The 16229-nt window shown below is 47.4% G+C and overlaps 1 protein-coding gene across 2 annotated transcripts in view; it reads right to left on the bottom strand.

The window, feature by feature from the left end:
• The window catches only part of APBB1IP (amyloid beta precursor protein binding family B member 1 interacting protein), a 107782-nt gene that overhangs the window by 40101 nt on the left and 51452 nt on the right, over window positions 1-16229 (bottom strand). For both annotated transcript variants that reach the window (XM_074984891.1, XM_074984892.1), the window contains exons 5-7: window positions 13970-14047; window positions 5335-5494; window positions 1984-2105 (exon numbers count right to left, since the gene is read on the bottom strand). In XM_074984891.1, the coding sequence (XP_074840992.1) occupies window positions 1984-2105; window positions 5335-5494; window positions 13970-14047 (360 nt within the window). The remainder of the gene's footprint in view (window positions 1-1983; window positions 2106-5334; window positions 5495-13969; window positions 14048-16229) is intronic.

Genomic DNA, 16229 nt, shown 5'->3' with positions numbered 1-16229 from the left:
CTCTGGAGCACGCTGCTGCCTTCCCCACTCCCCAGAGCCAGGAGGTGCGCATGGTGCAGGAGTCTGGAGCGTGCTGTCAGGTGCACTGCCAGCAATTCCATAGGGCCTGGAGCTCCGGCTGCTACTGCTGCCACTACTACTGCAGCCAGAGCTCCAGGCCCTTTAGAATCACTGGGCCCTCTGTTGTTCCCCCCACCCCACCCAGTCAGCAGGCCTGTTAACAGCTATTTTTGATGTAAGAGTGCAGCCCCACCTCCCACCAAAAAAAGATAAAAGAAATAAATTTTGTCATGGAGAATGCTGTGCTCTGCACAAGGTTCCCACTCAGTGAAGCACGGACACACCAACCTGTACAGTCCCAAACACGGTGTGAGTGAGGGAAGGTTCCAAAAGGTCCATGTTTCTACCAGTTGTACACAAACCTGCACGTGAACTGACAAATGGCCTTTCGCTCTTACAGCCATGCAAATGCAAGGCCACGGGAGTGAGGAGACCCCCTCCGTCCAGATCAGAAATTCACTAGATGCAATGCCAGCTGTTCAAAAAGACTGCAACAATAACCGATGTGGCTTTTGTTTTCTGCCTTTTAACACTTGAAACCTTATTCACTTGCAAACAGCTGAATTGCTTTTGGTTTAACTTTCCAAAACTTTTTGAGAGGACCAGACTAAGACACAGCAAATGTTATAAGCAACTGAAAAAGTTCCTTTTAAAATAAGCTACTGGTACAACAATTTCAGTATTTTGTGAGTGGGTCTTTCACATGGCAGCAGACGAGAGAAAAAGAAAATTAAAAAAATTAGAAATTGGATTGTAAAACCATAGACATTAGCAGAGGGACAGGTGTAGTGTCTGACTGTAACTATTAAACTTTGATGGACTAAATCTGAAGTTCAGTGTCCCTTAAGTGGACTCTTGCCTGCCACAGTCAGAAACCACCTACTTGGGTCATAGATATTCATGCATGGATTCCTACTAGGTTATTAGCTTATTTGGAATTCTTCTACCACCTCTTAATTTTATCTTTAGCTTTAGCATCTCTGTTCTAGTTTATCCCCTCCTAGATCATTCCTGGGACAGACACAGGTGTCCATACATTCAGGATACCTTCTACAGCTACCCCCTGGAAATAAATAACTTTCATAGTTCAGCTGGTTGCTTCTCTCTCTGCTGTTCCTCTCCTTTTCAGGGATGTTGTTTTTGGCTTCCCCATTCACTCTGCAACAACGCTTCTCATACCTAAGCTAAAGATCCCTGTAGCGCCCAAAAATCCTGTGGGGTTTGCTCATCAAGTAGGTGACTAGCAGAATGGTTGTTGTGTGAAAGTGGGAATAGGGACCTGCTGAACCCAGGGGGTGTCAAGGAGGGAAGCTTACAGTGCAGTTTAACCCAGACAACTGAGTCCAAGGGCACATGAGGGTCATAATTTGGCAGTGCTGTGCAACCCAGCCTGCTGAATCCATGGACACATCAGGAGTCAGCGGAGGAGTGCCAGACAGAGAGAGAGAGAGAGAGAGAGTTTTTCATCTGATTTTCATTGAACCTCAATCCTGCAGGACAGTTCCATTGGGAGGAAACTGGCAGAAGGGAGTAGTAGAGCTCCATATGAGAACACAAGTAGCGCAAGCAGCACACTGATCAAATTATCAACACTCTCACCCCCAAAGAGTAATCCTAATAAATGAGCATACCCCAAAGTAACAGGTAAACCTGGTAACAAGCTTTCACCTTTGCCCCCCACCCCCATTGGAGCTACATGAGCAGGGGCATACAGCTTTCATTTATGCCGTGTAGAAAATGCTATAAATATACCACAGGGGAAAAGCTCTGGTTCATGTGTGTTTTTCCTTTGTTACTGAAACCACCGATTTTTGTTTTCTCCTGTGGAGCTGGCAGACCTAAAGCCAATAAAACCTCTAGCATGCACTGTGTAAAGTAACCCACACCATTTCTGAGTTCATTGCCAATATAATGTTACCTTACCTGGGGATTTTTGAACACGGCATATTTTTCATTTTTTTCCAAAAACAGGACCTTATTTTCACTGTCCCGGGTCCAGTCTGATAAGACTTCGATAACATTTTCATGGTCTTCAAAAAACCTTTCTGGAGAGAGAAGAAAAGTCAGAGTAAGATAAACACACTCCAGAGGAAGCAGACTGTCCTGTCTCTGAATGTAACCACACTGATGTTCTTTCAGAAATCCAAGTCCTGGTGTCCCTTCCAGTGCAGAGAAGGGAGCTGTACCTCACGAAAATAGCAAGGTATGAAAGGGAAAGATAACGTTATAGTATATAGCTCTGGCTTCCGCTTGGTGCTAGCTCCTTATGTAAGATACAACACATGTCAGAGCCCACAGCTAGCCAGGTTGGGGCGGTAATTATATATAAAGTGTTTTATAAGGGGCATCAAGTAAGCTGTGGAACTGACAGTAGATCTACACCCGCAAAGTTTCCAAAGGAACTTGTCATGCCCTGAACAAGCCTTTTTTCCTTGTTTCCAGAGTACTGGTTGCTGACTTTGTCTTTCTACACCTCTGAACTGGCACTGCAAGGAAATGGAAGCACAGCGGTACCCTTGACCCTGAGCAGCTAAGCAGGCATGCAGCACACCTCTGCAGGTTCCCCAGGAACACTCTTGCTCTAATTTCAATAGCCACTGGCAACCACATTCTTCAGACATCATGGACTGCATACTGTGGGAGGTGAGCAAGAACATTCTGATGGCCTTTTCCAGTGTGTCATACCCTTTTCACACCCATCTCTCTCTCAAGGAGAAGGGTACAATATAGTCCACAAGCACTCAGTTCTGATGATTTAACAGCCTTGTGCTTTAGGATATTACTGAGGATCAGCTGGGGAGCATTTCTGAATGTACACAGTCATTCCTCAGCAACAGAAAGCACTGTAATACTCTGCACTGAACATGTATACCACGGCATAAATACCGATAAGGAACAGAAAGTTAAATTGTGCCCTAAAAAATATCAACGTAACTTGGAAATAACTTTAAAAACAGTGGCTCTAGCTGTAATCCCAGCCACAGAAATATCACAGAGGAATACAATCAAGTCTAAACCAGGGTACAAATGCATTATGTGGTTAAATTGCTCTGTTGCAAATATAGCCCAAGGTTGTTCCACATTAAAGTTCCAGAAAAGCAGCATAAAATTTTTCATCATGCAATTTATCTTAAAGAGTTGATCACTTGATTTACATACAGTCTTGCATGATAAAAGCACGTGTAATGCTCTCCAAAAATGTTCTGCTACAGAAATAGCTTGGACTTTTTTTGGAATATCTGCTCACTAATCCGCAGATATTCCAAAAAGGAACCTGCCTGGTTCACTGTGAATTTACCAATCCAAAGATGTTTCTGTGAAACATTTTGGGTTCAACGAAGTATCATTTTCTGATAAGTCTGTTGTACTCCAGAAAGTCTGCTTAATACGAATGTTAATTGTACTATTTTAATCCCGTAAGCAAATGTATATGTTGATCAAACTAGGATAAATAGCAAATTTCATTTTAAAACATTTGAAGAGAATTTTTGAAATCTCTTTCTCCTATGGTATATGTCACACCAGTGGAAACAGACATCTACTGCTCCACCCAAACTGAAATACCCTTCTACACATGAATAAGCTTTATATCTAGCACACTTGGTCTGGAAGATACAGCAATGCAGTGAGATTCAGGAGACTTCAGCACTATTCTTGGTTGCGCCACTCACCAGCTGAGTGACCATGGGGAAGTCATTTCTTCCCCAGTTTCTGTACTTCTACTTAAATGATCATATCTTAAAAACAGGGACATTAGTATAATGCCAACATGATGGGGCTCTGAATGCAGCTGGAACTTCTGAATGCTATTATAAAGCAAATAATTTTTATTTCTTTAAAATGTCTCACTCTAACCCCAGTCTTTCCCCTGGGTTGTCCCCAGTATTTTTTGCCTCTGGCTGTAAGGCAGGGGATTCAAGATGGCATTCCTGATCATACAGACATACATGTAACCTCAGGTCACACAGGTTCAGGAAAGAAGCTGGCCCTATGCTATTATCCAGTGTTCAGCGATTTCTATCTAGGTTAGACCAGCTGAGACAGATCAGCTCTCCACAGCAAGGAAACACTCCAAAATTATTCAAAGTGATGTCTGTGACATTTCTTGTGCCATTTTCAGTCTCTCTTTTGAGAAGATAAGCAGGTACAGGAGAAGGTGGCAATATTGCTTCATGTATCATCTTAATGGGGTGGAAAGAGTGGATAGGCAATTACTGTATCTGCCATTCCCACCACTAGATAAATATCCCCATGTTCACAGGTACCCACACGTTCTTCTAACTGTTCACCACATCTGATTGATAGTGGAGCAGGATAATTATTCCTGTGACTATTTCAGTGCATGATGCTAACTTTCTTAATACAAATATTATGGCTAGGTAAATTTATACATTTGCCATTCTAAGGGCCATTCTCAGTTTGCAATTTCTCTAGGCTGCTGTGACACAAGGAAGAAGGTCACGGCAACATTCCTTTCTTCATCAAGACATTTCAACCATGGCCCAGAGACAGATATTTGTGACAGTCCAGAGGGTGAGAACCTTCCATCCTACTCAGCCTTGAGGCCTCTCTGAAACCACATAGATCAAACTGTACCAAACAGCACGTGAGTTTTTGCCTGGTTGTTTCTATGGGCTCTGAGGCCAGCCATAGAAGGCACATTACCCTTTGGGCCACGGGGCACCAGAAGCTAAGTGGCAGCCTTAGTGAAGAAAAGCAGCACTAAAGAGTAAGTGACCTGTATTAGAGGAGCAGCCAAAGGTGAAGCATATCAGAAATGACTGACTTGCGGCTCAGAAACATTTGCTTCATTACAGTGCTAGGTGGCCCAAGCAAGCTCACGCTGGCCAACAGCACTTTAACTCTGTAGTCTCGCTTCTAAAACTTATATTGGGTATTTTTGTAAAATTATTCATCTGGATCATTTTCTGGATCATGGCCACTCACCGGGAGTCTGCATGGTCTGCTGCACTGAGGTGTGGGAGACATTCTCCCCGAGTGAAAGGGGCTCAGTACATCACCATACCACACAGTTTCATCTACTGGGTGGACTGGTACTTTACGCATCAGCCTCATGTCTGGCAAGGCTCACATCCCTACAATTCAGACCAACTGCTTCAGCAGTGATACCTCCAAAAGAGAGACAGAGAAAGCCCATACATGGATACAGGGGCAAAGAAAACCTAGCTGTATTGTCTCACTTTTCATAACTATCAGTACTACAGAATGCACATAGGATAAGCCCAGTTGGGTTCGCTGCCCTATGAAACTTACCAATTTGTAGTTCTGGGTATATTTCATACAGACACCAGTCCACCTTGCAATCACAGTGGGTTTTCTCAAAGAGGTTGTCTAGAACATCCCATGCCACCTGCCGTTCATCCACCATCAGAGACTTCGTACTGTTATCGTTCATGTGCACCTTGACGACAAGCTGAGTAAAGAGTCATATAAGAGTCACTTAACTTCAGCAGAGAATTAAAAGCTAATCCAGTCAAGAATCAGCTATGGAAAAACAGATATGGAAGATTAAAGCTAAAGGTAATTACTAATACAGAGGCATCCTGTAGTACACTAAATTGAGAGAAGAATACATCTCTGGAGTTTTTATGTTCTGTTGGCACCAAAGAAAAAGATAGAAAATTAAACTTAGTTTGGGCAAAACAAAAATCAGTCTTGTAGCACTTTAACAAAATGATATTAGCCTTGGGTGTAACTCAAGGAAAGGTGAAATAGTTCTCCGAGAGATCACAGAATTTCAGCACTGCCTCTCTGATGTCTAGTAGATGCACAATGAAGGAAAATGCTCAGTAGATGAGTCAAGTACAATGTGCCCTTAATGAAGGCTAGGAAGATACAGTTATTTACATTACTGTGATTCTTGAAGATGCAATAAGCATGTGTGTTCCATTTGGGTGTGTGCACACCCAGCATGCCAGAGCTGGAGGATATGCAGTACCCATAGCAGGGTGGTGTTCATGCCTCTTGCCATATCCCCTTCCCTGGCGATGAGAGGTTGTGCCAAGTCGAACGAACCCCTCGGTTCCTTCACACCAAGGCGGCACTCACACCTGCTGAAGGAGCGTAGCCAAAGCTCTCTCCATTTAAAGCTCGTCTGTGTAGAGACCACCTGACACGGACATACAATCTTCATATGAGGTGGAGCAAGGTGAAGCATGGTCCAGACCAAAGGGCAGAAATCTTCCTACCCATCAGGTCCATTCATTCAGCATCCTTATCCTTGGTAATAGACTTAAACCTGCCCTGCGAGGCTCAGTTGTTCACTGAGGTTACAGCCACGGAATCTGAGGCTGGATGGAAGTAAAAGCCCTCAAATCCCTGCACTGGGATGAAGTAGCATTTCTCTGTGCACTTTGCTGCCAATAGTACTGAAACCAGCATGTTTCCGATGACCTTAGAAAGCTCAAGGAGTATAGCCATCAGAGACTGAGATACAGGCAGTCTGGCCAAGTAGTCAGAGCAGAAGAAGTCAGGCCAAGTGGGCAGCACAGACATTCAGGTTAGGAGATGGAGCAAAGGGTTAGCACCAGAGTCAACTGCCAGTTACCAGAGCCACCTGGGGTCAAACCAGAGACATGGTCAAAAGTCAGAAGCCAGTGGGTGGAGACAAGTCTAGTAGCTCAGGATTGGAGATGGGCGGTGAGACATAAGGGCAGGAGGAGAGGCAAGAATCAAGCACTGAGTGGCAGCATGGTGGAAACAGGCACAAAAGGTGGGGGTAAAGAACAAGCCATGAAAATAGCAGGGCGGGAACAGGGCACAACAGGCGAGCAGAAGCAGGGTCCAATGCAGGCAGAACCAGAAAGCACAAACTTCCGGTTCCTCCTCCTGGCTCAACTAGTGCAGCTGGACCAAACCGTTTGAAGCAGGTAATCCTCCAGTCACAACTCCGGTGGGTGGTGGCTTGTCTGGGGCTACAGCCAAAGTAGCTTCTCAGCCCACCAGATTTCAGTAGCCGTTGAGTGAATGCCATGATGTGGCAGCTGTATGGAGACTCCCAAGCTTGAGTTCAAGAGCCAGGACATGACATCATCTTTAATAGGGAAGGTGATTCTCCTGAGGAAGATGACTGCAGGATATCCAGTAATTTGCAGGTGTTCTGCTCTAGAAACACTGTTTGGATAACCAGGGGAACAGCCACATCCCATAAAAATCCTGGTACACCTTAAAATCATGCAGAACCTAAGTGGAGGAAGAGATAGGCAACATGGAATCATCTGGGAATGGATGTGAAGCAGTTAATTGTGCCAGAGCTGGATCTCTGCTCCTGGACTGATTGTCTTGGACAGGATGACTCTGGAAGTAGCACAAGAGGAAGGCTCCCCAGTGTCTGGGCCTGTAGCAGATCAACGGTCACTACCATGGACCTGCCCGGAGATCTGGGGCTTAGGGAGTGAGATGAGGAGCAGAATCTCCACAACCGAGGAGTATTCCATGCAGTCCACTGGCATTGACAGAGCATTGGTGAGTGGTAGGTGCCAAGCCAGAGGCTCCCATCATGACCCGTGAGACACATGTGGATCCTGGTACCCACAGCACTTCATGAATGGCCCCAGTGCAGGTCAGGAGATGGAGAATGAGATGAGGAAGATCCAAACCTGGAGGCCAAAGAGTTCCAAGCTTCAGGAAATAAAGGTGGAACTAGTTCTGAGAACGTGACCAAATGTTCTGATTTGTCCAGAGCCCAGAATGACGAGGGAGCTGTTGCCAGTGATGGAAATGGTACTGGTGGCACTGAGCACATCTTTGCTGCTTCTAGTACTGGCACTAGTGTTGATCCTGAAGTGTGAGAAACAGGAGGAGCAGGCGGTCTTGCCTAATATTTACAGCTGGGCTGAGGGCTGCCCACCAGGATGTTAGTTGCCAAGCAGCAGTTGGAGAAATGCAAAAGCCAGAGTCCATCTGGGTTTGGATATCAGAAGTAGTACCAGGCTGGAATCAGAGTCAGCGTCAGGCTGGAGTCAAAGCCTGGAGACTACACTAAGTCTGGTGTTGCAGCAGATTGCAGTCAGTATGATCACCCAGGTAGCTCCCCAGGATAACCCTTGACGTTAAAGAGGGTGTTTGGCCAATCAGAGGCTGCAGAGTACTGGCACTCTGGGTCTGCCCCATGTTTGTGATTGCCATCCATTGAGACTATAAAACATGGTGCGCCCTGGAAAAGTCAGGGACCAAAGGCAAGATCAGAACAGAAAGACAGAGACGGTCTGTCACTGCCTCAAATGTCACCAGTGTGGAATCAACCAGCATTGGCATTGCCCTCACCAATACTGCACTCAATGGATTGTCCCAGGGCCAGCACCAGAGTCAACAACACAGGGTCTCTGACCATCCCGTGTGGTACCAGTGAGTGTCTGATCAGGACCTCTTCCATCCCATGCACCAACATTTACTTCACGCTGATCCACATGTCTCCTGGAGGAGGCAGATCAATCTCTCATCCCAGAGCAGCTAACCTGAGTTCATGTGCTGCAGTGATGGATAACAGTACAAGACTGCTCAATAGACAGATCATCACTTAATGTAATTGACGGCAGAAATCAAAAGAGTTCATTGTTCCTCTTGAAGTACTTTTTAAATTATAGAAACAATGTGCACGTTCATTGTGAAGAGGAAACGATTAAAAAATGCTGAAAATGCTGACAGAGAACAGTGAATATAAAGCAAGAACAGTCAAGTCATCTCCTTGTATTGGAAACAGCAAAACAATTTCCTGACAGGAAACATGTTAGAAAATCAGAAGAACTTCTCCCTACATTGGAGCCTTGGTAAATAGTACAAGTTGAGCCTCTCTGGTCTGGCAAAATCTGGAATCTGGCATCATTTTAGTTAGCTGGACAACCACTTATTGTGGTGTAGCCAAGTTTCCCATGGTCCCATGAAGTTTCTGTACAGCCACTAGTCCTGGCCCTCAGTGTTCTGAGAAGTTATTTAGCTGTACTTTACTCCAAAATGTCTTCCAAGAGCCCAGTAAGCCATGGTAATATTGGCAACAATGCTAGATAATATTGACTTCCTGTGTCCAGCAAATTCTCTTGTTCAGCACCAGTCAGTCAGGTCCGAAGGTGCCAGAAGAGAAAGGTTCAACCTGTATTTTTAAAATGTTTGTATATGAGACTCTGCAGAAGTGGAAACATCTTCTAAAGCAGAGGTAATACCACAGACCTAATAGCAATCGGGAAAAGACCACACAGGCCTTTGAAAAGGAGGACCAGAAAAAGAGCTCTGTGTAAGCTTGCAAGCTTGCCTATTTCACCAATGGAAGTTGGTCGAATAAAAAATTGTCTAACTCATCTGACCTTAGAAAAGAAAAGCAGATCAAAAGTCTAAACTGCATGTTTGCTCTGATTTCAAATCCCAAAATATTCTTCCTAAAATAAGGAGCCCAGATCTGAAGAGAGTTGCAACTCATGAAAGCTTATGCCATCATCCAGTTGTCAGTCCTTAAGGTGCCAGCAGACTCCTGGTTGTTTTTGCAGAAACAAACATGGCTATTTCTGAAATGTGAAGTATGTTGGACATGCATAATCAAAACATGTTTAGGAAACAAAGGGGTGTAATGTCCGGTGTAGTGGTTTGACAAATATGCCTGCAGCATTTACACCATTTTCATGGCTCTAAGCCATAGTGCATTAAACAGCCACTTGTTATATGTGAGATGATTATCTCTCTCTAGAACATGGTTTCCCAAACTGGGTGATGTGTTCCCCCCCGGGGTCATGAAGAAATTCTGGGGGGAGGTGCGAGGTGACCCAGCCCCCCCCCGTCATCCTCCCCACTCCAAGAAAGAGCCGGCCTTTGCTTCCAGCTCTCAGCCCCTGCCATTTTATGTGAGTGATCCAGCGCTGCTGCTATAAAAAGCAGGCAGCTGTTGAAGACCCATGCGGAGCTAGCTGCCTCCTGCAAAGGAGTGTGGATTGGGGCGGGGTGGGGCGGGGAGGAGGATGGAGTTAGATTTGGGGCTGGGGGAGCCTGGTGGTGCCTGGCTTTGGGGGAGGGGAGGGTCTTGGGCAGGCTGCTCGCGGGGCTTGGGCTACTGGCCCTAGCAAAGCAGAACTCAGGCAGCTGACCCTGACTCAGCTGGCTTGGGCTGGCAGGCAGGCAGCTGGCGCCGGCAGCCTGGGGCTCGGGCGGCTGACCTGCAGCTTGGGTGAGTGGCTTGGGCAGCTGGTGGGCGGGTGGCTGGCCCCAGCAGCTGGCAGAAGAGTGGGTGGCTGGCCCCAGCAGCTTTTGGGCAGGTGGGTGGCTGTGGCAGCGCAGGGCTCGGGCAGGTGGGTGGCTGGCACGGGCAGCTCTGGTGGCTGGCATGTGGCTCAGGCAGCTGGCCAGCTGGGGCTGCACCAGGCACCTGCAAGGTGGGGGCTGTGCTGTTAGCCTGGCCAGTCCACAGTCAGCCTCCAAGTTGGGATGGGGCCAGCACAGTGTCCAGCACCTCAGCCAGGGCTGCAGCTGGTCTCTGCAGGGCCCAGGCTGTGCCTGCAGCTCTGGGGCCAGGCTGGCAGCCCATCTGGGGCAGAGCTGGTGCCCATGGGGCCAGGGCCATGTCCAGCATGGGGTTGGAACCAGCCTTTGCAGCCCGTGACTGGGCTGATGGCAGCCCAGCAAGGATCAAGGTCCAGCATGAGGTAAGGGTGCCCCGGGGCTGGTGGGGCCACTAAGGCTTCGATGGTTGGCGTATGGCTCAGGGTGGGACGGCATAGCTCCATTGAGCCTGCTATCATAAATTAGTAACCAATCCATTCAGTGTTGATGCCAATACATTGCCAGAAGTATTGCAAGAGCAAACACCTGAAATAAAATACGATTCAAGTGCAAAAGATAATTTCGAAAACTCAGGGTTGGAGGGATTTTCGATAAAAGATTTCCCATTGTACTTGAAAGTTGAAGAAGTGCTACATATTAGTCTTCCATTTTTGTAAATATACCACCGTGAAAAAGGCTTTTCAAATTCAGCCACACTAACAATGAAACAAAGAAATTGACTGGATGCTAAAAACTACTTCCATTGTGCACTTTCATCTTTCAGACCTAGGATCTCCCAACTTGTGAAGAAAATGCAGCATCATCCTTCACATTAAATTCATTTTGTTTCTGCTGTTTCTCATGTTAAATTACATTTTTATTAAATTTTTGGGCCAAGAAAAACTCTTTGTGCTTATTTTTAATTTTAAATAACATTATAATGTCAAGTTTTTGTGTTTATTTTAAATTACGAATTGAATTTCTTGTTAAAGGGGGATTGGATGATGATAAAGAAGAGGTGGGGGGGCATGAGGGTCTCTCAAAAATCAAAGGGGGGCGTGATGCCGAAAAGTTTGGGAACCGCTGCCCTAGAACTTTGTTTTAATTTTCCTTGGACTTCAGAGAATGATGCTAAATATACCACAGATGGTATTTAGCAACAGGAAGACCATTATAGCCTAACCTGTAGAACACTATGACTATAAATATTTAATATACTGCAAAAAGATAACGATGCAAAATAAATTGTTTGCCCAAAGGAAGGTAACATGATGCAGGTAAAAAGGTAAGATGGGGTAGGATGAACTGTTTTATATGGAAATCTCTGTTAGAAGGTCTCTTAGGGAAGATTGCTCTTAGCATGTCCTCCGGGGAGAGTGTGAGTGTCTTTTTGGAAGTTGTTTTGGCTTAGATACCCTGAATTCATAGGAGACCTGCACCACCTATCCAGAGGCCCCATAGGCTCTGGTCTCTACTGAGGCTCGATTGTAAGGGTACAAAGCTGAACAACTGCAGCTCCTGTTGAGTTTATCTGGAATTCCAGGGTTCTCCTGAGAGTCAGTTTAGCAAGATACAATGGCCTCCCCCTGACTCAGAGGAAGAAGAAGCCTCCCCAAGGCCTTAGTGGGCAAGCCCAGAGCACCTGTGCCCTGCTCCACAGCAAGCAAGACCTGCAGCAGGAAGTGCTAGAGATGGGGCCCAGGCCTCAGTAAAATGGTAGCCTCTGGGCTGTGCAGAGGCTGCTGGCTGGGCTCCTGAAAGTAGGAGCCAAAGGGCCCATGCCAGACTGGCCCTGGGCGCCACAGCTGGGCCTGACGCTGGACTGCTACTCAAAGTACACGGATCTACCGAGGCCCTCTGGCCCACTGTGAGCCCCATGCTCTGAGGACGAGGACCAGCCTGAGTCTGTGAACCTGCCAGCCACCAGCTACCCAGAAGCCTCGGACCTGCCAGAGGCTACAGTCCTGCCTCCAGGCCACTACCCCAACGAAGTGGACATGCCTGAGTGGCCCAACTTGCCCACAGCTGTGTATCCAGAGGACGTGAACCTACCCAATCTCCCAGAGGACCTGGAATGAGGACCCCACGCTGACGAGGCAGGAAGCAGCCCTGGGAACGCTCTGCCAGAGCCCCTGTTGGTGTGTTTTGGCCTGGATCCTCACTGATCAGCTTCTGGTTTGAGCTGCTGTTAGGGCCCCAGGCTGGGGCGCAGTGGATTGGATAGGCCTGTGTCCCCCAGCTCCTTCCCCTGGAGACATAACTCCTTGTCTCTCCCAACTCACACTGCCATGGTGGTGTGCCTGTCACTCTGCCACTCTCTGCTGGACTGTTCGACTGCCCAGTCCTGCTGAAAGGGAGCTGGGCCTCCTTAACTGCTTCCCTCACCCTGCCAAAGGGCCAGGGCTCATATACTGTTTGCTCTGACTCAACCCTGCCAAAAGGCAGCTGAGCCTTGAGAGCTACCGCCCCACCCTGTGATACTCAGCCCTGGCGCCAGGCGCTGAACTCATTGGCTATTAATGGCCGCCCCGCCCTGCCCCAAGGCCACGGCTTACCAGCTGGGGTGCTCAGCCCTGATGCAAGGCGCTGAGCCTACTGACTACCGCCCCACCCTGCCCCAGGGCCAGGGCTTGTGTACTGTGTTTCTCAGCCCTGATGCAAGGTGCTGTGCTTTATGGACTGCTGCCTTGCCCCACGACAGGGCTTATACCTGTTCCTCAGCCCTGTGAGAAGGCTTAGTGGCCCAGCCATGAGACTTTAGCGGGGTGCCGTGACCTCTCCTGCCTACGGTGACCATATTTCCCTCTGCCAAATACAGGACACCTGGTAAAATTGCTCCGCACGGTCAAGGGAAATCAATCAGACCTATGCTGTACACATGTTCAAAATAACATTAAGTTTACTGCACACCCATTAAAAAGACATACTACATTATTATAATTAATAGGTAAAAATGTCAAAAATATATATTTACGATTAAGTTGTAAGCAGGGGAGCTGCACGGCTGCCCCACACCTCGGGGCACTGGGAACGGTGCTGCCGCTCCACAGGGCAACTCCCCAGCTGTGGGGACTCCCTAGCTGTGGAGGCGGCTGCCCCGTGGGCGGCGGTGAGGTGTCGTGGTGGTGGTAGTAGTCCCAGCTCCACCGGAGGCTCTCCTGTGGTGGGGATCAGGCTACCTCCCAGCAGTGGTCTCCCCTGCTGCAGGGGCAGCTGCCCCCCAGAGGAGCTCCCCAGCTGCCCAGCACTGCTGGGGCACCAGGTCCCCCTTAAAATCTTAGGTGTGGAGGGACAAAACACACTACCCCACAACATACCCTGCCTCACCTCTATGGCAGGGCCCCTGGCTCCCTCTCCTGCTGCTGTCTGTGCTAGCCAGTCAGTATGCTCTGCATGTGCTCTCCTGTGGCTGTGCTGGCTTGGGAGAAGGGCAGCTCAGCAGGGTAGTGAACATACAGGATAATTAACCCTTTTGTTAAAAAAACATCATGGTGCCTAAAATACTGGACTCTCCTGGTGAACACAGGACAGATGATCACCCTGTTTCTGCCCCATAGGGGGCAAACCCAGGCACCAACCACTACAGTCAGCCAACCCCTCACGGTTGTGTCTCTATCTCAAAGTGCCACCCTATAGCTCAAAGTACCTTTTTAACTTTGGCCTCCTTCAGCTTTTCCAATGCAAGTTTGATCTTGTTGGCTTTTGCTTGTGCCTCTAGTTCTTCCTGAAACAACAGAAAAATATCCAGTGAATTCTGTTAAATAAATGAGCCAAGTGCCATGCTGACATGCAAACAGCTGCTTATAATGATTTATACCAAACCCACCAGGCCTACCAAGGAAAACTTCATTGGCATAGGTGTCAGCTACAGGAAATAAATGGGTTCTGATGCTTAGCTCCCATTTCCCTAAGCTTAATTCTGATTAACAAGACAAATGCTCCCTGATGCCCAGCCATGGATCTCTTAGGCTGCATCTACATTACAGCAGTCATCGACAGAAGCTACTGTCAGAAGAGATCTTCCGACAAAATCTCTGTTGACAGATCGCATCTACACCCAAAAGTGGCTCGAAAGAGCAATCTGCTCTGTCAACAGAGAGCAGCCAGACTGCCGACCCCTCTCTCAACAGAAGGGCCGACCGGAAGCTCTGCGAACAGGGCTGCCTGGTGAACTGGAAGCCCTCTCTGTTGACAGAAGGGCCCCCCCCGGAGCATCTACACTATTTTTCTGTTGACAGAATTTGTCAACAGAGGTGTTATGCCTCGTCTGGAAGCAACTTAACTTTCCCGACAAAACTGCTGCATTCTGTCAACTGAATCTCACCAGAATGCATTTTAGGTGTAGATGCAGCCTTACAGGATACTGAAATGATCTGGGCATGACTCACAGGTTGCTACAGAACTTGGAGACAGGCCTCCCCCTGTGCTCAGAGGGGAGGTAACCAACATACAGTAGATGTGACATTAATGTCTGAACTTGGGGGGAAAACAAGTGTTGGCACCCTGGGGGGCAGTGTGACTGATGAATGCCACAGCAGTGTGGACAGTAACATGGAAGAGCAAACTCACTGCCGCTCAGTTTATACCTGCAGGGCTCAAAGAACAAGCACTTCCAGAATGATACTGAGCACCTGGTTTGCAACCATGTCATGCACAATTTGAATCCTAAGTCACTTTAGCAGCTGGAAGTGCCCGTTTTCCTTTGTGGTTGATGTAAAGATTGTGAGTGTTTCTCTCTGGCACGGACCCTAAAACAGTTTTCCTCTCTTCCTCTTGGAGCAGGTTACTGTTCTGTATCTTTATAAGGGACTACACTTACATTGGTGACAGCCTGTGACTTCTGAGATCGTGGTGGCTTACTAAGGGCACACTGAGACTTCTGTCTCCCTCACATTCCCCTGCTAATTTCCCAAATTGAGGGCTGCCTCTCCTCAGCTTTTCCCTGTCTCCTTTGCCTCAGGGAGGAGTCTCTGAGTTTTGACTACAGTAGTTTGTAGAGCCACTGGTGATCTTTCCTCTCTCCAAAGCTCCTTTCTGAAGGGGGAGGGATTTTTGTTGCAATGAGAAATGGAGTAGTCAAATACAGCTGCCAATCAGAACACACTGGGAGGCAGTTTTTGACTGAGTGCCACTGTTCCATATTAGAGTTGCTCTGTGTACTGCCCTCCCGTCAACCTCCCCCTCCATTCTAAAGCTGCTGTTCCAAATGGACTATATTTACCTTAGCATTCAGTGGCAAACTGGGATGGTGTATAAACTCATGGGAGCTGTATCTGTAAGAATCATGTAGTGTCATTTCCTTTGTTTGCTGAACAGCACTTCCTTGCAGGGAGGTGTTACTTACTATGTTCTGCCAGCTCATCTTCCAAAAAGGATTTTGTCTGGCAGCTTTCCCCTCTTGATTCTAGCATGAGGCTCACCTCTCAGGATATTAAGAGTCCAGGGGCAAGGCATGCACTCTAAATTAAAGAAGTGGCTCCATGTTGTACCATTGTGGTCACAGTCTCAGCTAAAAATGTCAAAACAGCAGTTCTTGCAGGTCTTCCAGTCAGCAGAGAGAGGAAGGGAATTTGCATTACTCCAGCACTATAGCTCAAAGACGGATTAACTCCAACAGTCCAAAATTAGCTTTGGTGACTGCACAAAGAATGTGTGGTGAAGTGAGATTTTGACAGTCTGCAAAAGAGGGTTGGAGGCTATCAGAATCTCAGTGTATATTCCCCATCACAAACAGCTCTCTGGAGGAGGCACCAAAATATCACAACCAAAATAGTTACCTGGTCTGGCTAAGTTTCCCGCTGAGTAGCTCCAGCAGGTGACTAAATTATGTATCGCTGGTGTATGAACTCTACTGAACAAGGCTAATGCCAATTACAAATCCATGCAACTGATTTCTGTCTGCAAAG

This window comes from Carettochelys insculpta, chromosome 2, assembly GCF_033958435.1.
Source record: "Carettochelys insculpta isolate YL-2023 chromosome 2, ASM3395843v1, whole genome shotgun sequence".
NCBI classification, from domain to species: domain Eukaryota; kingdom Metazoa; phylum Chordata; order Testudines; family Carettochelyidae; genus Carettochelys; species Carettochelys insculpta.
This window is presented reverse-complemented; position numbering and strand designations above follow the sequence as displayed.